This window comes from Dendrobates tinctorius, unplaced genomic scaffold (genome assembly GCF_039654945.1).
Source record: "Dendrobates tinctorius isolate UK_male_01 unplaced genomic scaffold, ASM3965494v1 ptg000019l, whole genome shotgun sequence".
Taxonomy (NCBI): Eukaryota; Metazoa; Chordata; class Amphibia; order Anura; family Dendrobatidae; genus Dendrobates; species Dendrobates tinctorius.
Genome location: NW_027361687.1, coordinates 60,603,517 through 60,629,733, shown reverse-complemented (window position 1 = coordinate 60,629,733; position 26,217 = coordinate 60,603,517). Strand labels below are relative to the sequence as shown.

Genomic DNA, 26,217 nt, shown 5'->3' with positions numbered 1-26,217 from the left:
AAAGTCCTTATCTTCAAAAAAGGAAAGAAGATGGAGCCAGGAAATTGCAGGCCAGTGAACCTTACTTCTGTACCAGGAAAGATCTGTGAACAAATTATTAAACAGCATGTATGTGTATAATAATACATTACCCAGAGCCAGCATGGGTTTATAGCAAACAAGTCATGCCAGACTAATCTAATTTCCTTCTATGATGGAACACTGACTGGGGTGGATCAGAGAAATGCTGTAGATATAGTATATCGCAACTTCAGAAAATCATTTGATAAAGTGTCTCATACTATCCTTATTGAAAAAATGACCAAGTATGGGATTGACAAGGCTACTATTAGGTGGATTCATAACTGGCTTAGTGATCGGACCCAAAGAGTGGTCATAAATGGCTGCACATTGAATTGGAGGAATGTTACAAGTGGGGTATCACAAGGCTCTGTCCTGACCCCAGTGGTGTTCAATATTTTTATAAATGATCTAGGTAAGGGAAATTTTGCGGATGATGATAGGAGGGATAGCTAACCCTAGAGAAGACATAGAAAGGACTCAGAAGAATCAATAGGAGCTTGAACAATGGGCAGTGACTATTAAAATGGTATTTAAGGTTAGTTTCACACTAGTGTTCGACAAAGCTGTGGAGGGCTGCGTAGTTCCGTGAAGCTCCGCCCACTGCCGCACCTCCTCCGGTCAGTTCCGCCTATGTCGGCATGCGGCCTGCGTACCTATCTTTAACAGTGGATACGCAGGCCGTGCGAATGTATGTGGATGCGTCCTCTTGCGTCGTTTTGACGATGCGACGACCGCAACAAAACGCAACACGTGTTCGACGCGGGTCGCCACAGCGTCAAAACGACGCAAGCTGACGCATCCGCATGCATCCGCGCTGCCTACGTGGTATGGAAATTTGGTTGGGATTACTCTATCCCTGTGTGTGCTGCGGCTGCTCCCAATTAAAACAGTCTTTGAGCGCTCATGGAGGAATGATGACACTATACACTGATAGTAGCCTGACATTCCATCAGAACTCTGGAGGTTTATTACACATAGTTTTATAATTGCGTAAAGAAAGCAGTGGTTAGTAAATTAACAAGGCTGAACTTCTTTCTTATTGGCTGCTTTGAGTATATGAGCGTATATGGAAGTGTCTAACAAAAGGGTGATTCAGCAATACATGACTTCCTGTAGCCATTTTCCTACCATTCAGCAAAGATGGAGACATCAGTTTGAACATCTGGTGCTAGTGCCCGTTTTCCCATGTCTAGAGACCTATCACAAGATAGTCTGGTTTGAGCTAGATGGCTCACGAGGTCCCTTGGTCATCTGAGCAATTGATTATAGAGTTCATGTTAGCTATGAAAATATATATATATATATATATATATATATATATATATATATATATATATATATATATATATATACACACTCACTGGCCACTTTATTAGGTACACCATGCTAGTAAGGGGTTGGACCCCCTTTTGCCTTCAGAACTGCCTCAATTCTTCGTGGCAGAGATTCAACAAGGTGCTGGAAGCATTCCTCAGAGATTTTGGACCATATTGACATGATGGCATCACACAGTTGGCGCAGATTTGTCGGCTGCACATCCCTGATGCGAATCTCCCGTTCCACCACATCCCAAAGATGCTCTATTGGATTGAGATCTGGTGACTGAGGAGGCCATTTGAGTACAGTAAACTCATTGTCATGTTCAAGAAACCAATCTGAGATGATTCGAGCTTTATGACATGGCGCATTAACCTGCTGAAAGTAGCCATCAGATGTTGGGTACATTGTGGTCATAAAGGGATGGACATGGTCAGCAACAATACTCAGGTAGGCTGTGGCGTTGCAACGATGCTCAATTGGTACCAAGGGGCCCAAAGAGTGCCCAGAAAAAATTCCCCACACCATGACACCACCACCACCAGCCTGAACCGTTGATACAAGGCAGGATGGATCCATGCTTTCATGTTGTTTACGCCAAATTCTGACCCTACCATCCGAATGTCGCAGCAGAAATCGTGACTCATCAGACCAGGCAACGTTTTTCCAATCTTCTACTGTCCAATTTCGATGAGCTTGTGCAAATTTTAGCCTCAGTTTCCTGTTCTTAGCTGAGAGGAGTGGTACCCATTGTGGTCTTCTGCTGCTGTAGCCCATCTGCCTCAAAGTTCGACGCACTGTGCGTTCAGAGATGCTCTTCTGCCTACCTTGGTTGTAACGGGTGGCAATTTGAGTCACTGTTGCCTTTCTATCAGCTCGAACCAGTCTGCCCATTCTCCTCTGACCTCTGGCATCAACATGGCATTTCCGGCCACAGAACTGCCGCTCACTGGATTTTTTTTCTTTTTCGGACCATTCTCTGTAAACCCTAGAGATGGTTGTGCGTGAAAATCCCAGTAGATCAGCAGTTTCTGAAATTCTCAGACCAGCCCTTCTGGCACCAACAATCATGCCACGTTCAAAGGCACTCAAATCACCTTTCTTCCCCATACTGATGCTCGGTTTGAACTGCAGGAGATTGTCTTGACCATGTCTACATGCCTAAATGCACTGAGTTGCCGCCATGTGATTGGCTGATTAGAAATTAAGTCTTAACACACAGTTGGACAGGTGTACCTAATAAAGTGGCCAGTGAGTGTGTGTATGTGTGTGTGTGTGTATATATATATCAATATGCATGCAAGTGAGATCTATATGAAATACATATATATTTCCATCACAATCCCCCCTTAGATATCACTTGCCCTAATCCTGCTCCTGTCCCAAAGCGCTGCAACTTTTTTATGCTGCCAGTGAGCTGACACATGCCTAGTGCATACACCCCCCCTCCGTACAGACTTTCGCAAATGGGCGGTCAGGAGATCTGTTCCTAACGGGGATTCATTGCATTGTAATCAAAGTATCTTAGTTAGCAGTCTATGCAGTCGGTGGTGTGTATTCTCTATCAGGTAGGTAATTTATTCAGTCAGGTAGGGCATCCACAGCATCATTCCGGCTTAGCTGTATCTTCTGGTATGAGAGCTCTCTTGTGATGCGTGGATCCAAGTGGGAGGTCTTCCCTCCAGGTTGGTGTCGTCAGCAGCACTTGGAGAAGGGTCATCAAATCTGGGATCGAGTGCTCTCCTTACAAACTTTTTCCACCAACACTGTCTCCTGGCTTCAGGGCGTGGCAATGCAGAAAAAAACTTGAGACTGGACATTAGCAAGTTTCTTGGTGAATTCAGTTACACAAGCAGACAAAGTATATTGCATAGTCAACTGCTGAGAGAAGAACACCCCTAACCTGGGACTAGACCCAAATAAAACTTCATATTGGTGACAGCTTTTTCTGGGCCTATGGGAGTGTCTAATGCCATGGTTTTTGTTTCTTGGGCAATTTTCAACATGCTGCTCTTAAGTTTCCCATTTAGTCTAGTTTGCTGATACTTTGGGAATGGTGGGAAATGTGTAGGCCTACTGCTGACCAGATCTCTTGTCGTGTCAAGTTTGCTGTGAATGTGGGTCCCTGATCATTCGCTATCCCTTCTGGAACCCCGTATCTGCACACTATGTCTGAGAGTAGCTTTTTTTGCAGTAGTCTTCGCCGACTGGTTCCTTACTGGAAAAGCTTCAGGCCAGGTGATGTGGGGGAACTTTTTTCCTCTCGTCCAGTGTTGCATTTGTCGGCGGTCAAACAGCTGCTTGTAAATTTGGCTGTTAAGGTGGGAGTCCAATCAGATCATTCATCTGTGTCTTCAATCTGTGCGGGGGCCCATGTGCCCATTGAACCACCATAGGGTAAATACTTTGAGGTAGACAGGTTTTGGAGTCCATTGCTTTGAGATAGACAGGGTTTCCTTTGAGGTAGACACTGTTTTGAAGTCCAGTGCTTTTGTCCTTCCTTGATATGTTGTCCCTTCTGCATCCAGCTTCCCTTCTCCTTTGGAGTCTGGTCCTGTAATTTCTTGAACAGATCCCAGGACGTCATTTTGTCAGGTTTTCTTGTCTTCAGTTGTCATGTAGTAGCCGTCCGGCTCTACAACCTCTCCCACTTTTCCATATTGTCTTCCTCTGGCTGCTTTTTTGGCTGCCACGTCTGCCGTGTTGTTGCCCCGTGCCACTACTGTGATCGGTTTTCCGTGTGCCGTGACTTAACACTGTCACCACTTTTGGAAGTTGGAGAGCGTCCAGCAAGGTCCCTGATGTCTCAATGATGCTTCACAGTTGTGCCGCTTGCTGTGATGAAGTCCCTTGCAGCCCAGATGGGTCCAAAGTCATGTGCAATGCCATGCGAATACCTGGAATCGGTATAGACTATTGCAGTTGTCCTTCGCAATCTGGCAGGCCTTCGTCAGCGCCATCAGTTCCGCTTCTTGGGCTGACAAGCTAGACAACAAACTTCTGTACCATAGGATTTCTTGATTGCTGGTCACTGCACATCCCGTGTGGAATCTCTCCATCTGCAAATCTGGAGCCATCTACGGTATCCTGCGGATATTGTTCTGAAGAGTCCGTATCCGCATCCCCCCTTGGGAGTAGAGTCACGCAACAGCTGAGAGCACTGAAGATGAAGATGCCAGGCGGGTGGAGAGCCAGGATCTCCAGTGGTTCTCCAAGAATGATGTCAGCAGCCTTGTCCAGGAGGGCGTGCGCTGCAAACAGGACGCAAGTAGCTTGACCTTTTTCCATTTGGTAAAGACGGAATGGCGTCTCGTAGTCGGAGGCCTAGAGCTGGCGCAGAGACTATGGAGTCTTTCAGTTTCGTGTATGAGATGATGGATGCATACGACATGAGGAACGGGGTTGCATTGATGCAATCGTACAGAGGCTGCATTAGGGCTGAAGCATCAGGGATTCAAGTTCTGCAATACGAAACTGGACCAAGGAAGACCTGCAGCATCTTCGGAGTTGTTAGGGGAGCCATCTTCTCAGTGGTCTTCCGGTCATCTGTCAAGCATTTCGTCTGGCTGGCAATAGTGTCCCAGGCACGTAACTTGCTTTTGACACCACTGGACTTTGTTTTTCCAGAATTTGCGTTGCTGCTCCGCCAGGCAGAGTAGAAGAGACAAAGAAAGAGCAGTGCAGGTAGCGATGTCTGACTTCTGCATGTTCTGCAATCCAGTTGATGAGGATGGAGGGCAATGCTTTGAACTGTGAATGGCTGTTCTGGGCCCTCTTGGGCATCACTGTCCATGTGTTCTGCACCCCCATGGTGCATGAAGGTTAACAGGAACTGGTCGTCCAGGTGAAGGGGGAACATTGAAGGAAGCATTGGACAGATCAATCACGGTGAGCACTGTTGCTTGGGCTGGCACATTTGACAGGTGAGTGTGCAGATTTGGCACAATTGGAGTTTCAAACACGGTTGCATCGTTCACAGCCCTCAGGTCGTGCACCATTCTGAACCTGGCTGGTTCTCCTTTCACAGTCTTCTTGACCGAGAAAAGCGGGCACTGCACGATGATTCCTATTGACGAGGCGGCCCAGTCTGGCCTTGCTCTTTCACAATGCCGTGAAGGACTCCCATCTTCTGGCACAGAGCTGGCAGGAAAACAAGCCGTTTACTGGGATCCTCTTCATTAGAGATGACGTCCAGCTGAGCTTCCTTGTTCACCACCAAGGCGGTCACTGTGTTAACACCTGCTCTGATCACAGGGGGTCTCTTTGCTGGGACGTCTTCTTTACCAGCGTCTTGTTTTTCTCTGCACGGGCTAGCAGCCATTCATTTCTTCCAGCTTGGTCTCAGGTCAGCATTTGTGCACCAATTTGAAGAGCTGAGTGGCTGTCTTCCGGTCCAGGGCCTGGATGAACTTCAGGGAGCACCTTGAGAATCCTGTACAAGATGATCGTGTGGTACTGGAGCCGGAAGCAGCGTGGCCATTTCACAAAGCGGGTAAGGTCCCTTTGGGTTGAATTTCCTGGCCAATGCAAAAGTTCTTAGGCCGTTTCTCGAACAGCGGGTTCACTTAGACCTTCAGTTGGTCAGATACAGTTCAACTTTGGGTGATGGACTGGGGATGCTGGGCCTTATGAGGGTACGGGGTTCCAGACTTGGGTGACACCCGCACTGGCGCAACTTGAAGTCTCCCTTGGACCATAGGCTTTCGGGTGCTATGTCCAGCACCTCCTTGGGTAGGCTTTCACCGGTTGTTTTTGAGGCTCTTGTAGGGCCACCAGCATGATTGATTCTTCTTGGGTCAGGGGTGGAGAAAGTGTCATTTTTCCAATCTTCCTGGAACACCTTGGTCACCTTCAGCTCTCTGCGGTAGGTATGCTCCCAGCAGGTTGAGCGTGCAGGTCTTCCACCACAAACTGAAACAGGATGGAGTGTCCTGGCTGGGTTCACATGCTCAGGGGCTTGTAAGCTGGGAATCTCTGACTTGACCATCAATTCCCACACAAGACACAGAGGACTTTTGACAGGCAGTTGGGGTCGGGGAGTTCCACATGTCTCATCGCACTTCTGACTGCACCAGTGTCCATAAGGAAAGCTCTGACAACCCCCCTCCACCTTCAGGGAAATTTGAGGTATTGGGTCCACTGATGGGGTTTCACATGTCAGGGGCGTGATGTCTTGCGGACCTGGCTTGCCTCTGTCCTATGGACGGGGTTCTTCACTGCTTCCTGTGTTTATTTCTTGGCCTGTTCCTCTGCGTGATGTCCTGGGTTGCCGGGGTGCTCTGCACTGGTTCTGGAAATGGCCAGGTTTTCCACAGTTGAAACACCTGGCAGGTCTCCTGTCTCTGCGCGGAGGTTGTTCTCCCACATCTGTGGCCACCATAAGAGGGTCTGTCTTCCGCACTCCTGGGTGGGATTCAATCCTTCTGGCTACTGTGAGCAGGGTATCTACTGCTATTGACCTGTACTCAGGCCTGGCCACTATCAGCAGTTTCTTGATTGGTTGTCTTTATAGTCCATGAACAAAGGCCTGTGTCAACACTTGTCTGTGTATCTGATCATGAATAGTGAAGCTTATATCTTGGAATACTTGCATACCTCTGCCATGAAACTTCTCTACAGATTGTGTTGACTTGGCTCATGTCATGTAGGCTGAGGGCTTGTCCTGCCTGTCTGGCTTTGACCCACTCTCTGAGCTGCTCAATTAGCTTTGATCCTGACTTCCAGGAGTGTGCATCTAATTCTTCTGGAAGCTTGAAGTGTTCCTTCATGATTGGCCAGAATGCTTCACCTGCTTTTATTTCCATTATGGCCCAGAGATCAATCCAGGTTGCAGCATTTTTGCTGGCTCTGCTGCATTCTTCGGTAAAACGACATGGGGTCCATATCCGGGGTCTGGCAGATGATTCAGAATACTGAAAACCTGACTAGGGTGGAAGGGCACATAGAGCCAGAACCCTTACACTCTCTGCCCTTGCCTACTTGGTGCCTGTGGGTTTCTTTCCCTAGTACTGCGCAGCATGTATGATGTTCTCTCTTCACTTTCATCAGAGGAGAAACTGATATTGCGTGTTTTTTGTCACATACTGGCTGAAGTCTGCACATAGAAGTTGACTTTTGTGTGAGGATGCTTCCCCCCCGAGGCTGCGTTGATGATGTAAATGTTGGCAGCTCTGTCTAGTACCTAGGTTCCTCATTTTCAGCATTCATTGCTCCTGCCTCTGCCTCCCTGCACCCTGAGCTGTGGGCTCTGCTGGCTGTTGTATTGGGGGACTATCTGTGGTGTTTAGTGTAGGGAGATTTTCACTTTCTTCTCCTGATATCATAGCTGGCACTTTTGAGAAGGTGCCCTGTGGACATACGGACACCTCATTGTCCGGATTTGGCATTGGCCCAGCTGGTGACAACGAACTGAGAGGCGGGGGCGAGAGAGCATGAGGAGAGAGGAATGAGGGAGGAGAGAAGACAAGAGAGATGAGGGAGGAGATGATAGGAGCGGGAGGAGGAAAGAGAAATGAGGGAGGAGAGGTGAGTTAAGGAGGAGAGGAGATAGAAGGGGGAGAGAGACGTGAGGAGGGGCTGATTCCTTCCCCTTTTCTGCAGCCAGAGAGGGCATGCTTGGACGAGTGGTGTCTTCTTCCTGTAGGGGGGTGGGGAGCGGGGTGCCCCACAGACAGCACAGGTTTGGATTCTGCTGAGAACACCTTTTCCTATCTTATGCAACGTAACTCTCAGTACCTTCTATGCTGTAAGTCCGCTGCTACTTTATAAAACGCAGGTAGCAATCCAGCTTCAACTAACTTCCCTTTTTTCCTTTCAATACATCATGCCATGCCGCAGCCTAAAGGCTGCCCCTTGTAAGTCCACATACTCTTCTAAATCTCACCTACTATGTCTGTTCCAAAAACTTAAAAAAAAAAAAAAAAAAAATAAACGATTAAAACTTCAAAAACTTTTTAAAACTTGTTTAAAAAAAAAAAAAAGAAAAGGGCAAAACCAAAACTTTTATAAAAACTTCAAAAAGAAAAGGAAAAACTAAAAAAAAAACAACTAAACTTAAAGGAGAAAAAAAAGATAAAAGGAAAAATCAAGGAGTTGGTAAAACTTAAAAAAAAAAAAAACCTCCGAAAAGAAATCAAATATCAGTGCAACTTCCAACAATATATTTATGTCCGTGCACAGATGCAGGACACACACTTCCCCTTTCCTCTGCCTGCGTCTATTCTCAGTTAAGTCACGTCTCTGAGAACAATGAAAACAAAAGGGCACACTGAAACAATGGTATATACTCAGCAACCCAGCTTTCCTCAAAATTCTCACACTGCAGCTTTCACAGAATGTAAAAATGAACCAAGGGAAGCACTGCACAAAACAGATGTGACAATATGAAAAATATCAGAGACGCGCCCTACGGGCAAAAGAGGAAGTGTTAAAAAAAAAAAACTTTTTCTGCTCCAGAACTTCATGGAAAGCAGCAGTGAATCACAGACGGATGGACACACATGAATAGACATCTGGGAGAAATCGAAGCCCTCTTTGTTTTGTGACACATAGTACAACAATCTCTGGTAACCGATAACTGCCAATCACACTGGGTATTCTGCGCTCTGGCACCCGGAAATGTTATCACCCTGTACCGGTCGTCCTGCCTGGCTCCCCGTTAACAGGAATCTGTGATAACTCCACAAAGCTGTCACCACCCATCCCTGGCTCCGATGCACAGGTGAATCTGCAACAACTTTGTCAAGTGATTTGGCTCGCGATATCTCCCCAAGTTGCCACCACCCGTGCCTGGCTAGGCCTCTCCTGTCCGTCCAATGCACAGGTGAATCTGTGACAACTTGTCAGGAGACTCGACTAGTGATATCTCTCTAAGCCACCACCCCTCCTGTGCCTGGATGGGGCTTCTCCTGTCCCTCCGATGCACGAGTGAGTCTGTGAGGACTTATCTGAGAGATTCCACTTCCTGCTATCAGTTTCCCAGCAACCGCAAGCAAAATCAGCCACCTTTCCAACCCTCTCTCCTGGATCTTGACAGACATGAAACACATACCACTCGCAGCAGACACCTTTACTTATATCCCAGGGTTTGGATAAGAGCGTGGACTTTTACACTATCTGGGAAATGCGGTGGTGACCACACCTGACCGGCAAGAGGTATAGACCCGGACTGGGCACAGGGGACATTCAGGTAAGATAACCAGATTTTCTTACCTTACTTATGGAACTGCGCAGTCTCCGTCCCCATGAGCCAAGGCCATGGCCGACACCCCCGTCTCTCCAGTCAGCAGGGTCCCCGTGCATTTCGTCCACAGCCCCACGTTGGGCGCCACATGTTATGGAAATTTGGTTGGGATTAATCTATGCCCGTGTGTGCTGCGGCTGCTCCCAATTAAAACAGTCTTTGAGCACTCAAGGAGGAATGATTACACTATACACTGATAGTAGCTTGACATTCCATCAGAACTCTGGAGGTTTATTGCACATACATAGTTTTATAATTACGTATAGAAAGGCGTGGTTAGTAAATTAACATAAGGCTGAACTTCTATCTTATTGGCTGGTTGGAGTATATGAATGTATATGGAAGTGTCTAACAAAAGGGTGATTCAGCAATACATGATTTCCTGTAGCCATTTTCCTACCATTCAGCAAAGATGGAGACCTCAGTTTGAACATCTGGTGCTAGTTCCTGTTTTCCTATGTCTAGAGACATATCACAAGATAGTCTGGTTTGAGCTAGATGGCTCACGAGGTCCCTGGGTCATTCTGAGCAATTGATTATAGAGTTCTTTAGCTATGATAATATATATATGTGTCAATATGCATGCAAGTGAGATCTATATGAAATACATATATATATTTCCATCACATGCGTACCTAATGTTAAAGATAGGTACGCAGGCCGCATGCAGACGTAGGAGGAGCTGACCGGAGGAGGTGCGGTAGTGGGCGGAGATGACCGGAGGAACTACGCAGCCCTCCACAGCTCTGCCGAATGCAAATGTGATGCCTGCCTAACAGGGAAAAATGCAGGATTCTACATTTGGGCAGGAAAAACGAAAATTACATCTATGGAACAGGAGGAACAGAATTAAGCCTCAGCACGTGTGAAAAAGACTTGGCTATACTAATAGATCACAGACTACACAAGTCAACAGTGTGATGCAGCAGCACAAAAGGCAAACATGGTTCTATGATGTATTAAGAGAAGCATAGAGTCTAGATCACGTGACTAAGCACCCAGAGACGATACAGGTGGGTGGCTCTGTAGAGTAACTATGTAAGTGCGATAAAGATACAGGGAATATGAATGCATGAGTTCTAGTCCTGACAGATACTAGTTAATCTGATGGTCCCTAGTGATGAAACTAATAAAATGAAATTATCTACGGGTTGGAAAAATAGTTTTGACTCATCAGAGATATATACAAATTCTTTAATATGGATGCTAAACGATAAATAACCTTATTTTAAACACGAAAGTATATAATGAGAAGAGAAGGGAGAAAAGGAAGAAGGAAAGGGAAGGAAGAGGGAGGAAAAGGGGAAAAAACAAAACTTTCTATTAGATTCCAAGCAATATAGGTTCCACCTACAACTAGCCTCCTAACAGTTTGGAGAGGTGTGCATGTGTTTTTAATCGATGATAATTAATTGAAGGGTGGAACCTTTTTGTTTTTTGTTTTCCCTATATAAATGTGTCTTTTAAAGATATATATGATTTTACCTGATGAAGGCTAATTTTATGTATAGCCGAAACACGTTGTGTTTTTATGTCTAATAATAAACTGGATATTCCTTTAAATATTCGGAGTAATTAATGAATCAGCCGGAAGCGCTCCTTGACAAACTGGAAATCCTTTTCTGCAGATCACGTGACGTAATTATTGCCCTCTACTCCTCAGTCAGGCCTCATTGGAAATACTGTGTCCAGTTCTTGGCATCATTTAAAAAGACATTTGAAAAACTGGAGCAAGTTCAGAGAAGAGCTATCAGGATGGTGAGCGTACTGCAAAGTGTCCTACGAGGAACGGATCTGGGAATGTTTAGCTTGCCAAGAGGCACTTATTAGCTGTCTTCAAATATCTTAAGGGATGTCACAGTGATCATCGTTATTCTCATTTGCACATGGAAACACGAGAAGCAATGGAATGAAATTGAGAGAAGATACAGATTAGATATTATAAGAGAAACTTTGACAGTGAGGGTGTGATGGACACTGTATCGGACTCGCCACCAGAGACTTTATGCGTGTCCAAAGACATGCTGGGGAAACCTGAGGAGTTCCTGCCGGAGAATGTGAACACGGCTGAAAGTGTGCTGCAGGAGGAACAGGACCTGTAACACGAGACCACTGGGGGGGAGTGACTGGGGGCAGAGCTAAGTACCAAACTCCTAGCAGGGATAGTGGGGCCCAGCAGAGCCGGGAGAATCGCCCGTAAAGCCGAGGTCAGACCAGAGGGCAGCGCAGTAACAAGCGGGTAACACAAATAGAGTGGTAAGAAGCAAGCCGGGAGTCAGAAGCCAGAGAGAGCAACGCAGTACCAGGACAACAGGAAGTCAGGGACGTAGCCGGGGTAGAACCAAGAGTAACAAAGTACAGCATCAGCAGACCAATATCAAACGAGAAACAGACTGGGTCATACACATAGCAATCGTACAGAAGCAGGCAATATACACAGGTGTACAAGGGTCAGCTACTCAGCCAGGAACGGACATATCCCTGATAACGAGCATAGCACCAGTGTTATTATTTGTAGCCCTCCCCAAACCAAAGAGAGGCCACAAAGGATTTATCCAAGAAGGACTCTTAACAGAAACTCCAGGCAGACCATTACAGAGGGTGATCAATGAGTGGAGCAGGCTGCCACGAGAGGTGGTGAGTTCTCATTCAATGAAAAGCTGGACAGACCTCTGTCTGAGATGGTTTAGTGACTCCTGCATTGAGCAGGCAGTTGGACACGACCTTTGAGGTTTCTTCCAACTTTTAACATTCTATGGAGTGCACGTGGCACTGACAACCAATGTAAGTGTAGAACTAGTGTAGGATACATCCATGATACTTGCCCATGCTGGACGATTTCCTTATCGTGTCTCCAGATTAGGCTCCAAAGAGACATCAACAGAATTTTATTGTATTGTTGGATATAGTGTGTAAATACAAGTGCTTTTGTATTTTACATCCGTTCTTGAGATATTAGCACTTTTGTTTGCAAGTCATTGCCTAGGAGACCGACCATCACTGCAGTATAACTTGTAAACGCTTCACTGAAGCTGGCTGGGATTAGGAGGCAATAGCGCGCTTCAAATGATCCCGGTTGCTTTAAAAACAAGCTTAGGCTAGTTTCGCACTAGCGTATTTTCCGTGCAGCGGACGACGACGCTAAGCCCCACCCCCTGCCGGCTCCCTGCCCGCCCCATCCGGTCATCGCCGCCTACTATTGCACACGGCCGCATGCGATCTGCACACCCTATCTTTAGCATAGGGTGCGCTGGCCGTGCGCTAGTAGGATTTTGGCGTGCGCTGCACACTTTTGAAGGTGCGCCGTGTGCGCCGTATGCACCTAAAGATAGGGTGCGCAGATCGCATGCGGCCGTGTGCGATGATAGGCGGCGATGACCGGATGGGGAGGGCAGGGAGCTCACAGGGGGCGGGACTTAGCGGCGCCGTACGCTGCATGGAAAATACGCTAGTGTGAAACTAGCCTTAGAAGAAAAAAAGATGGTAAGCGCTGCGCATCTTCTGTTGTCTAGCAGTGGTGGTTGGTCTCCATGCTGTATACAAAAGAAAAATGTTAATATCTCAAACTTCTGAAAATTTTGGTAAGCAATAAATTGCTAAATTACTTGTATTTCCAAGAGCTATTCAACAAAATCCATTTCTGAAGATGAGAATGAAACTTTTAACCCCTTCCCGACAGTTGCAGTACATAAGCATACTTCCCTACCAATGCATTATATATGTCACGGCGATCTCCCGCCCTTGCACAGGAGGCTAAGCGAGGGCGATCACCGCCTTTTGACAGCTGACAACCAGCACTCGATGCGGGCAGCGCTCCTGCTATTGAACCCCATAAATGCTGAGATTTAGCATTTGCTGAGCATTTAGCAGGCATGCAGAGTAAGGGAGCCCCTCTCTTCCCTCCAATCGGCGCCCCGCGACTTCACTGTGGGGTTCCGATGTCGTCATGACGTCATCTGGGTCACCAGAGCTACAAAACTTGCTGCACCATGCTCAGATCATGGTGTAGCAAGTTTCAGTGCAGCACTGACAGTTTTCAAAGCATAACATTGCATCTCTATGCTAAACCAACGATCAGAGTGCAAAAAAAGTGAAAGTCCCATAGTGGGACAATGTTAGGAAAGTTGGAAAAAAAAATTGTAAAGAAAAACACAACCCCAAAATAATAAAAAAAAATTGTAATATATTGTACAAAAAAAGTATACACTTTTGGAATCGCCGCTTCTGAAATGACGACCTATAAAACTAGTCCCACTAGTTAACCCCTTTAATAATAATTATATAGCATCAACATATTCCGCAGCGCTTTACAGTTTAACAGTTTCAAACACAACAGTCATAAGTAACGACGTTAACAATAATACAATAATTAAATCAAAATAAAATGACCCTGCTCATGAGTGCTTACAACCTACAATGAGGTGGGGGAGATACAAAGTCCAGCCATCTTGAGGGAGTGGGGGATAGATATAGTGAATGGACTACACACACACACTCACACGCATATATAAAATGATCTTGATTAGGGAACATGATAGGCTGCTCTGAACAAATGTGTTTTGAGGAAGCGCCTAAAATTGTGCAGGTTGTAGCTGGTCCTAATTTCTTGAGGTAGAGCATTCCAGAAGATTGGCGCAACATGGGAGGAGTCGGGAGTGCGAGGTACAGATTAGTGCAGAGGTTAGTTGAAAGTCGTTTGCAGAGCACAGCGATCGGCTAGGGCGATAGACAGAAATAAGGGAGGAGATGTAAGGGGGTGCCTCACTGTGGAGAGCTTTGATGGTGAGAACAAGTACTTTGAATTGGATCCTATAATGGATGGGCAGCCAGTGTAACGACTGGCGAAGAGCGGACACGTAAGAGTACCGATTAGCCAGATGGACGACCCTGGCTGTTGCATTAAGGATGGACTGGAGAGGGGAAATTCGAGTGAGGGGGAGGCCAATTAATAGAGCATTACAGTAGTTCAGGCGAGAGTGGATTAGGGCGACAGTGAGGGGTTTTTTTTGTCTCCATGGTGAGAAAAGGGCGAATTCTAGAGATGTTCTTTAGTTGTAAGCGGCAAGAGATTGTATATGGGAGGTGAAGGAGAGATTGGTGTCAAAAAACACCCAGACAGCGCGCCTGCTGCTGGGGTGTAATTATGGTGCCACAGACTGAGAGGGAGATAACAGATTTAGGGAGGTTAGTAGACGTCGGGAGCAGAAGTAGTTCAGTTTTGGAAAGGTTGAGTTTCAGATAGAGAACGGACATGATGTTGGAGACTGGGGACAGACAGTCACTGGCGTTCTGTAATACAGCGGGAGTAAGGTCAGGGGATGACGTGTATAATTATCAGCATATAGTACTGAAACTCAAATCTGCTGATGGTTTGTCCAATTGGGGGCGTGTAGAGAGAGAAGGGGGCCAAGGTCTGAGCCCTGAGGTACCCCAACAGTGAGAGGAAGAGGAGATGAGTGGATTCAGCAAAAAAAAAAACACTGAAGGAGCGGTCAGAAAGCTAGGAAGAGAACCAGGAGAGAGCAGTATTCTTAATGCCTAGTGACTGGACCCTAGAGAGTAAGAGATGATGGTGGTCAACAGTGTCAAAAGTTGCAGAAAGGTCAAGAAGAATGAGCAGAGAGTGGTCACCGTTAAATTTTGCTGTCAGAAGTTCATTGGTCACTTTGAGTGCAGTTTCTGTCGAATGTAGGCGGCAGAAGCCGGACTGTGAAGGGTCTAGGAGGAAGTGAGTGGATAGGTAACTGGTAAGGCGGGAGTAGACCAGGCGCTCCAAGAGTTTAGAGATGAAGGGGAGATTGGAGAGTGGCCTGTAGTTATTTGTGCAGGATAGGTCGAGTGCGAGTTTCTTTAATAATGGAGTAATGATAGTGTTTGAAGGAGAAGGGGAAAATGCCGGAGGAGAGGGAGAGATTAAAGATTGTAGTTAAGTGAGTTGTGACGACTGGAGGAGATGAGGGAATGGGGTCAGTAGTGCATGTAGTCAGATGAGAAGAGGAGGAGCCTGGAGACTTCTGTAATGGGATCAAATGTGGAGAGTGAGCCAGGGGAAATGCAGGGAGGGATGGGAGTCACGGCACCTGGTGACTGGAAGCGGATTTCCTGATGGATATTATCTATTTTCTCTATAAAGTGGGAGGTCAGGTCATCAGCACAAATGACTGTGATAGGGGCTTGTGCTTTTGGCCTGATGAGGGTGTGAAAGTTGTCAAAAAGTTTCTTGTGGTTGTTGGATAGTGAGGAGATCAGGATGGTGAAGTAGGTCTGTTTGGCAAGGTGAAGGGCAGAGTTATAGGTTCTTAGTTTTCCTCCATAAGCCTTCAGCACTCCTAGAGCATCGCTGGAGAAATCGAGGTTGCGATGTGAGCCGGGGCTGTTTTACTCTGTGCTTGGAATTTCTGAGGGTGAGGGGAGCTACATGGTCAAGGATGCTTCTGAGAGTGTCATTGTATTGGTGTTCAGCCAGATCAGAACAGGAAAAAGGGGAGATTGTGGACAGTGATGAGTGTAGGGAGTCCTGAAAGTGTATGAGGGTTAATGGTTTGTAGATTTCTGAATGTGTGATAGGTAGGAGTGTGCTGGGGTGGGCGAGGATTTGTGAGTGGAAAGGAGAAAATGCTGTGGTCCGAGTGGAAGCTGTGAGTTATCAAGGTAGGAGATTGAACAGAGCCGGACAAAGATCGGGTCAAGGGTGTTAGTCTTTGCGTGTTTCAGAGGTTGAGAGCTGTAGGAGGCCGAGAGACGTGGTTAGTGATAGAAGCTGGGATGCAGAAGTGAAAGTTGGACTGTTAATGGGGATGTTGAAGTCTCCCAGGATAAGGGTTGGGAGTTCAAAGGACATAAAATGCGGCAGCCAGGCGGAGAAATGGTCAAGGAAGTGGGTGGGTGAGCCTAGGGGCCGGTATATGACCGCTACTCTGAGGGTGAGGGGACGGAAGAACTTGATGGTGTGGACCTCAAAAAAAGGGAATGAGTGTTGGAACTTGGGGGATGACCTGGAAAGTGCATTGTGGGGACAGGAGTATGCCAAATCCACCACCATGTCTGTTTGTGGGTCTTGGGGAATGGGAGAATTGTGAGCCACTGTGGGAAATGGCAGCAGGGGAGACAGTGTCAGAATCCTGATTCCAGGTTTTGGTGAGGGCCAAGAGATTGAGAGTTATTGAGAAAGTAATTGTGCAGGAAAGGAAGCTTGTTGCATACAGACCGTGGATTCCAGAGGGCACAATTAAAAGGAGAGGAGGGAGTGCAAATAATATTAATTAGGTTAGTAAGGTTTCGATGTGAGGATAGGGATTGAGGGATGGTGGACCAGGGTTGGGGAGATGTCCCCCGAAATCAGTAGGAATAGGAAGATGAAGAGCAAGTAGTTATTGGAATTGTCAGAAGTTTTTTTTGTTCGATGTGCTGGGCAAGATGAGCTGAGGTTTTTCAGAAAGGTGAGAAGTGCATGGGAGCTGTACATGGGAGAGGGAAGTATAGAGGGGCTGATGTGTATGAGTCGGGATGGAGGGGGGGGATGGGGTGGTGAATGTGAATGGCAAGGGAACACGGGAGGATAGAAATAAAGCACATGGCTAAAAGGGAGAGCAAAGTGTGGGTTACCTGTCTCCTGCCCCGACTAACTGCCATGGATTAACTGCTTCGTCTAGAGTCTTAGCTGCTGAGATGCTTTGCTGAGGGGATGCATACACCCCACACTGCGTGTACCCCTTAGAATGCTTCTAAATTCATAGGCCACACTACAGGTTCAGAGGAGAGGGATTGTGAGAGCTGGTTTGGGAAAATTTAGCAGCTGCTCCAACACACCCAGGGGGTGGATAGATGATTAAAGACACTAGTCCTGGTTCCATCTCTATGCTATAACACATTTCACAAGATATCTGCAATGACCCCAGCCATGGATATACAGCAGTGAGAATTGAGTACAATGCAAGAGATGAATTATAGCAATAATTCAGCAGATTCTATACCATTAAAAGAAATGTAGGATGATAAACAGCAGATGACAGTAAGCAGAGGTTGTACCATTAAAAGAAATGTTGTAGGATGATAAACAGCAGATGACAGCAAGCCGAGGTTGTACCTGTGTGAAGAGAGAAGATGGATGTTAATTCCTTGCCATGGATTAACTCCTTCGTCTAGATGCTTAGCTGCTGGGATGCTTTGCAAAAAACAATGCGTTATCAGTAGAGTTGAGCGATACCGTCCGATACTTCAAAGTATCGGATCGGAATGGATCGGCCGATCTTTAAAAAAAGTATCGGTATCGCCGATTCCGATACCGGAAGTCCCATTCAAGTCTATGGGACTTCCGGTATCGGAATAAGAAAAACCCTGTTTTTGCCTTGTACAGCCTCTCTGGGGTCTGTACGGGCCTTTCGGGGGGCTGTGCCGGCCTGCCAGGGGGTCTGTGCAGGCTCCGGTGGTCTGTGCCGGCCTGCCGGGGGGCTGTGCCGGCCTGCCGGTGGTCTGTGCAGGCTCCGGTGGGCTGTGCCGGCCTGCCGGTGGTCTGTGCAGGCTCCGGGGGGCTGTGCCGGCCTGCCGGGGGGCTGTGCAGGCTTCGGGGGTCTGTGCAGGCATCGTCCGATGGGACTACAAGTCCCATCGGGCGATGCCTGCTACCATGACAGTGATTGACACATTAGCCAATGATGGGACAGTAGTAGTCCCATCATCCGGCTAATGTGTTAAATGTTAAAAAAAAAAAAATACTACATGCATGCTACATACATACTACATGCTACATACATACTACATGCTACATACATGCTACATACATACTACATGCTACATACATACTACATACATACTACATGCTACATACATACTACATATATACTACATGCATGCTACATACATGCTACATACATGCTACATACATGCTACATACATGCTACATACATGCTACATACATGCTACATACATGCTACATACATGCTACATATATGCTACATATATACTACATACATGCTACATACATGCTACATACATACTGCATGCTACATGCATGCTACATACATACTGCATGCTACATACATACTACATACATGCTACATGCATGCTACATGCATGCTACATACATACTACATGCTACATACATACCACATACAAACTACATGCATGCTACATACATACTACATGCATGCTACATACATACTACATGCATGCTACATGCATGCTACATGCATGCTACATACATACCACATACATACTATATACATACTACATGCTACATACATACTACATATATACTACATGCATGCTACATACATACTACATGCTACATACATACCACATACATACTACATACATGCTACATACATGCTACATATATACTACATGCATGCTACATACATACTACATACATGCTACATACATACCACATATATACTACATACATACAATACATTCATACAATACATACATAGACATACAGTACATATAACATAGAGTAACATACTTACCAATACTTGTCACATTGTTCCCCGAAGCCATTGTCTTTTCCGGAATAAATATTAACATAACAAACCACAAAAATACTCACCCACGATCCGAAGCAGTCCACGAGTGTGTCCCACGACGATCTTGGGTAGAGAACTGCAGCATCAGATGATGCTGCCGTTCTCTACGGGCTGCAGGAATCCAATGACGGAAGGTAGGTATCCTTCCGCACTGTATTCCTCCGCCACTTAAAAAAAAAAAAAAAGTCCCTAGTCTCACTTTATGCCATTGCTGCGTGGGAAATTCCCACACAGCAATGGCATAAAGTGAGACTAGGGACTTTTTTTTTTTTTTTAAGTGGCGGAGGAATACAGTGCGGAAGGATACCTACCTTCCGTCATTGGATTCCTGCAGCCCGTAGAGAACGGCAGCATCATCTGATGCTGCAGTTTTCTACCCAAGATCGTCGTGGGACACACTCGTGGACTGCTTCGGATCGTGGGTGAGTATTTTTGTGGTTTGTTATGTTAATATTTATCCCGGAAAAGACAATGGCTTCGGGGAACAATGTGACAAGTATTGGTAAGTATGTTACTCTGTTATATGTACTGTATGTCTATGTATGTATTGTATGAATGTATTGTATGTATGTAGTATATATGTGGTATGTATGTAGCATGTAGTATGTATGTAGTATGTATGTAGCATGCAGTATGTATGTAGCATGTATGTAGTATGTATGTGGTATGTATGTGGTATGTATGTAGCATGCATGTAGTATATATGTGGTATGTATGTAGTATGTAGTATGTATGTGGTATGTATGTAGCATGTAGTATGTATGTAGCATGCATGTATGTAGTATGTATGTAGCATGCATGTAGTATGTATGTAGCATGCATGTAGTAGGTATGTAGCATGTATGTAGCATGTATGTAGCATGCAGTATGTATGTAGCATGTATGTAGTATGTATGTAGCATGCATGTAGTATGTATGTAGTATGTATGTAGCATGTATGTAGTATGTATGTAGTATGTATGTAGCATGTAGTATGTATGTAGCATGCATGTAGTATATATGTAGTATGTATGTAGCATGTAGTATGTATGTAGTATGTATGTAGTATTTTTTTTTTTATTTTTTTTATTTTATTTTATTTTTTTAACATTTAACACATTAGCCGGATGATGGGACTACTACTGTCCCATCATTGGCTAATGTGTCAATCACTGTCATGGTAGCAGGCATCGCCAGATGGGACTTGTAGTCCCATCGGACGATGTTTGCACAGCCCCCCGGCAGGCCGGCACAGCCCCCCGGCAGGCCGGCACAGCCCCCCGGCAGGCCGGCACAGCCCCCCGGCAGGCCGGCACAGCCCCCCGGCAGGCCGGCACAGACCCCCACAGGGTGCACAGACCACCGGCAGGCCGGCACAGCCCCCCGGCAGGCCGGTACAGACCCCCACAGGGTGCACAGACCACCGGCAGGCCGGCACAGCCCCCCCGGCAGGCCGGTACCGACCCCGGGCAATCCACACAGCCCCCCGGCAGGCCGGCAGAGACCCCCGGAAGGCCCGAAATGACGGCGCATCATGATGCGCACACACCGCGCATCATGATGACGTCAGGCCGTCAATCAACTTTGAACTTCTGATTCCGATGCCGAATTCCGATATTGAAAAAATATCGGAAGTCGGTATCGGAATTCCGATACAGCAAGTATCGGCCGATACCCGATACTTGCGGTATCGGAATGCTCAACACTAGTTATCAGACTTCCAAATAAAAAGTGGAATAAAACGCCATCAAAAAGACGACTGTAAGTAAAAAATGGTGCCGCTGAAAACGTCATGTCCTGCAAAAAAATTATCATAAAGCTCGCGGAAAAATAGTTATTGCTCTCAGAATAAAGTGATGCAAAAATAATTTCTATAAAATAGCTTTTATTGTGTAAAAGCACCAAAACACATCCAAATGATATAAATGGGGTATTTCTGTAATCGTACTGACCCAAAGAATAAAACTGCCTTATCAGTTTTATCACTCGTGGAACGGTATAAAAAAAAATAAACTTGGAAAACAATGAATTGCTGGTTTGTGTTCGTTCTACCTCACAAAAAATGGAATAGAAAGTGATAAAAAAAAGTCACGTGCCTGAAAATGGTACTAATAAAAATGTCAACTCGTCCTGCAAAAAACAAGCCCTAATATGACTGTGGGACAAAATATGGAAAAATTTATAGCTCTCAAAATACGGTGATGCAAATAGTTTTGCAGTAAAAATTGTCTTTTAGTGTGTGACAGCAGCCAAACACAAAAACCTGATATAAATCTGGTATCGATATACTCGCACCGACCTGAAGAACAGTCATCTAACCAGTTATAACGCAGGAGTAACGGCATAAAAAAAAAAAACTAATTCTTCACATGCAGATGATGTGATCATTCTGCTTCTAAAAGACTGCAGTAAGGCTCCGCGCACATTTATCCTGCGCTGAGTGCTTACACCGGGGTTTTCATGTAAATCTCTGAAATACATGATTCCGAAGGAACCCCCAACAGAAGATTCCTTATAATGAGGCAGATGAAGGCACTGTGGACGCCGTCTGACCTGTGATCTGGTGGTGTCAGTCTTTTTAGGATTGCATAAAAGTGCAGTCGACCACAGATATGGGGAATACACTTCCGAAAAAGACACCTCTGAACAAAGGCCAGATGGAGTCCAGAGTAACTCTGCTGCCCCATTATAGTGAATGAATCCATCGCGAGTTTAATCAGAGTTGCGTCACTCATAGATTTACATGGAAATCCCAATGTAAGTGCTCAGCATATAGCGTCAGATAAATGTGATCCCAAACAATTTTGTAAAATGTTTCCAATAAAAGCTTCTACTCAATCAACAGAAAAGCAAGTCCCCACTCAGGTCTGTCATGTCAATATAAATATAGGGGGCTTCCACTAGCAGCACAAAGGCTCTGGAAAAGTGCTATAGCTCCTTGCATCCCAAAAGAAATTCAACATATTCTGTGCTCCCAAATCCAAATGCCCCCCCCTCCCTTCGGAGCCCCAGTGTGTCTAAACCACATTTGGCGTCCACATGTTTGGTATTTCAGTAGCAATGAGATCCCTCTTTAAAGGTGCATGTCTCCAGAAGCACAAGCTGGGCACTACAACGTACTGATCACTACAATGTACTAGGGACTGCAATGTGTACTGGTTATGACAACAAGAATTTGCAAATTTCATTCAGCAACATCCACTGTTAAACACTCACGGAGTCAAAATTGTCAGTACACCTATAGATAACTTCCCAAAGGGGTATAATTTGCAAAATTAGTCACTTGAAGGGGGATTCTGCTCTTCTAGCACTTGGGGCCTCTGTCTATGTAGTCTGCAAACTATTCTAGGAAAATCTGCTCTCCAGGAGGCAAACAGCACTCCGTCTCTCCCGAGTCTCTGTGGCTAAGTAGTATTATACAACCATATATAGGGAATTTCTACATTCAGCAGAAATTGGGGGACAAATTTCCGTGCCATTTTTACCCATTTCCCCTTGTGAAGATGTAAAATCTGGGCCTAAAACAAAACTTTGGAGGTAAAAATGTAATTATTTTTTTTCTTCACTGCTCATTTACTATAAAATTCTGTGGCACACCTTGGGTGTCAATATGATCACTGCACCTCTAGATGAATTCATTGAGAGGTGTAGTTTGTAAAATGGGTTTGCTTATAGGGGTTTTTTTCTGTGTTGGCACCTCAGGGGCTCTGCCAATGTGACATGGCACCCACAAGCGAAATCTGAACTGAAACATGGCGCTTCTTCCTTTCTGAGCTGTGCACTGTGCTTAGTTTTCCTCCTACATATGGGGTATCTGTGTACGCAGAATAAATTTTGAGGTCCTTTTTTTTCCTTATGAAAATGAAAAAAATGGGGCTGAAACACTTTTGTGGGAAATATATATATATATATATATATATATATATATATATATATATATATATATATATATATATATATATATTTATTTTATTTTTTTTTTTTTTTTTCATTTTCACAGATCAACATTGTAAAATTCTGTGAAGCACCTGTGGGTTCAAGGTGTTCACCACACATCTAGATAAATTCTTTTAAGGGGGGTCTAATTTTCAAACTGGGGTCACTTGTTTGGGTTTTCTGCTGTTTAGACATATCAGGGGCTCTCCAAACACAACATGACACCTGCAGACCATTCCATCAAAGTCTGTTCCAAAACGTCACTCCCTGTCTGAGCCCCGCCATGCGCCCAAATAGTAGTTTTCCCCCACATGTGGGGTTTCTGCTTACTCAGGAGAAAGTGCATAACCAATTGTGTGGTCCAGTTTTTTTCCTGTTACCCATGTGAAAATACAAAAATTTGGGTCTGGAATAAAATTTTTGTTAAACTGTTAAATGTTCATTTTTTTTTCCCTTCCACATAAAGCACATGAAGGGTTAATAAACTTCTTAAATGTGGTTTTGAGTACCTTGAGGGGTGCAGTTTTTAGAATGGTGTCACTTTTGGGTATTTTCTGTCACATAGACCCCTCAAAGTCACTTAAAATGTGAGATGGGCCCTGAAAAAAAAAAAACGGTCTTGTAAATTTTGTTGAAATAATGAGAAATCGCTGGTCAACTCTTAATCCTTATAATTTCTGAGCACAAAAAAAGTTTAAAAATTTATGCTGATATAAAGTAGACATGTGGGAAATGTTATTTATTAACTATTTTGTGTGACACATTACTCTGATTTTCAGGGCATTGCAAAATTAAAAGTTTGAAAATTTTTCAAAATTTTTGCCAAATTTTTTTCCACAAATGCAAACAATATTGGACTAATTTTACCACTGTCATGAAGTACTATATGTGACGAAAAAACAGTCTCAGGATCAGTGGGATCCATTGAAGTATTCCAGAGCTATAACCTCATAAAGTGACAGTGGTCAGAACTGTAAAATTTACGAAGGTGAAAACAGGCTCAGGGTGAAGTAATGGTGTTTTTAAAGGGATCCCCTAAATGTAACAGCATTCAGTTAAAAAACGACCTTTCCTTTCTCTTGCAGGCTAAAGAGAGGGAACTGGAACTGAAAAACACCTGGGCGGAGAATAAGATGAGCCGGCGGCAGACGCAAGCAAAATATGGCTTTTGATGCCCCTTAGCGGCTGGGTGAGGTTTGGTTGCCGAAGTGGAAAATCCATATAGCCGTTATTGCGAAGTGGACAGACATGCAGCCAGGCCGCCCGCTGCACACCATGTGTGGGCTACAGACTATGGGAGAACTTCGACCTTTATTAATGTGGTGAATACCATTAACTTTGAAATGCCAGACTTTTTTTTTTTTTTTTTTCCGGCTTCTGGCTGGCACTGAAACGTATACCTGTATAATGTGTAAATGAGAGGACACGGACTCGATGGTAAAAGACTTTTCCACACGCTCTTGAGGTTTTTTCAGTTTGTTACTTTACAGGTAGTCTCCGTCTCGCTTCTAGTTATTCCTCTGAGTACCTCTTGTGTTGTAGGAGGCAGCAAGTTTGTGGGGTTCTTATAAATACACTTGAGTCCCACTATATACTTTCCATGGATTACTTGGCTTTATTGCTGTAGATACTAGGTTCTGAAGTCAGGTTCTCACTCCCTTTGATTTGGTACCTCTCTTGGGGTCCAAATGGTAAGTAGTGAGCACCAACTACTAGACAGGCAGTGTACACGTATGTCCTCTAATCTTGACACAGCTCATGTCTAAATCCTGCCCAATAGTGCACCTTCCCATGTCTAATGAAAATCCAATGCATTTGCCACTATACTCTACATCCGGCACATGTGCAGTACAAGCCAAATCCTGTATGGGGTCTGGCGCAGGTGCATTGCAAGCTTATATCCTGTGTGGGATCTGGCGCATGCTCAGAGCAAGCTGAAATCCTGTATGGGGTCTGGCATATACGCAGAGCAAGCCAAAATTTTGTATTGGTCTGGCACATGCACAGTGCAAGCTGGAATCCTGTGTGGGGTTTTGCGCATGCGCAGTGCAAGCTGGAATCCTGTGGGGTTTGGCGCATGTGCAGTACAAGCTGGAATCCTGTGCGGGGTTTGGCGCATGCGCAGTGCAAGCTGGAATCCTGTGCGGGGTTTGGCGCATGCGCAGTGCAAGCTGGAATCCTGTGTGGGGTTTGATGCATGCGCAGTGCAAGCTGGAATCCTGTGTGGGGTTTGGCGCATGCGCAGTGTAAGCTGGAATCCTGTGCGGGTTTGGCGCATGCGCAATGCAAGCTGAAATCCTGTGTGGGGTTTGATGCATGCGCAGTGCAAGCTGGAATCCTATGTGGGGTTTGACGCATGCACAATGCAAGCTGGAATCCTGTGTGGGGTTTGGCGCATGCGCAGTGCAAGCTGGAATCCTGTGGGGTTTGGCGCATGCGCAGTGCAAGCTGGAATCCTGTGGGGTTTGATGCATGCGCAGTGCAAGCTACAATCCTGTATGGGGATTGGCGCATCCACAGCGCAAGCTGGAATCCTGCATTAATGTTCACCTGATTGCCATTGCTTGTGTCTGAGAAGCCGCCAATTACAATTCCGCATGGAAGCGGGGTGTATTTTCCTAGCAATTCCAGGAGCTGAATGCACGGACAGAAGTAACACATGTGCCCTCTGCTTCACTGCGCATGCACCAGGACTAGAAGACCACAGCGCAGAATTTCTGAGTTTTGGGATATATTCTGAGCTCAAGTTGAATGTGTTTCTATGGCCATAAGTGACATACACCTGGATGGTCCGATGCTGCTGACGCCTGCCCTGGTGACACTACCATTGCCGCCTTGTGGTAGGCTTGAATTAACTTGCTGAACGCAAAGCTATATAGTAATGTGAACTGTAAATAATCCGAACAGTGTGTGTGTATGTGTGTGTGTGTGTGTGTGTATATATATATATATATATATATATATATATATATATATATATATATATATATATATATATATATATATATAAAAAAAATTTATTATTTTTTATTTTTTTTTTTTTTTTTATTTTTTTTCCCTTGTAGCTTTTGTCCAATTCGGAGGGTTCATTGCCTGGAAGACTTTGTGGTTTCAAATATTAAAAATCTAGTTAGGATGAAGTCTCTGCAAATAAAG

The 26,217-nt window shown here is 45.2% G+C and overlaps 1 protein-coding gene across 1 annotated transcript in view; it reads left to right on the top strand.

Moving 5' to 3' along the window:
• PRCC (proline rich mitotic checkpoint control factor) overlaps positions 1-24,655 on the top strand; it is a 30,065-nt gene extending 5,410 nt beyond the window's left edge. The window contains exon 7 of the mRNA XM_073567103.1: positions 24,147-24,655. Coding sequence (XP_073423204.1) covers positions 24,147-24,233 — 87 coding nt within the window. The 3' untranslated portion in view covers positions 24,234-24,655. The remainder of the gene's footprint in view (positions 1-24,146) is intronic.
• The last annotated feature ends 1,562 nt before the right edge of the window (positions 24,656-26,217 follow it).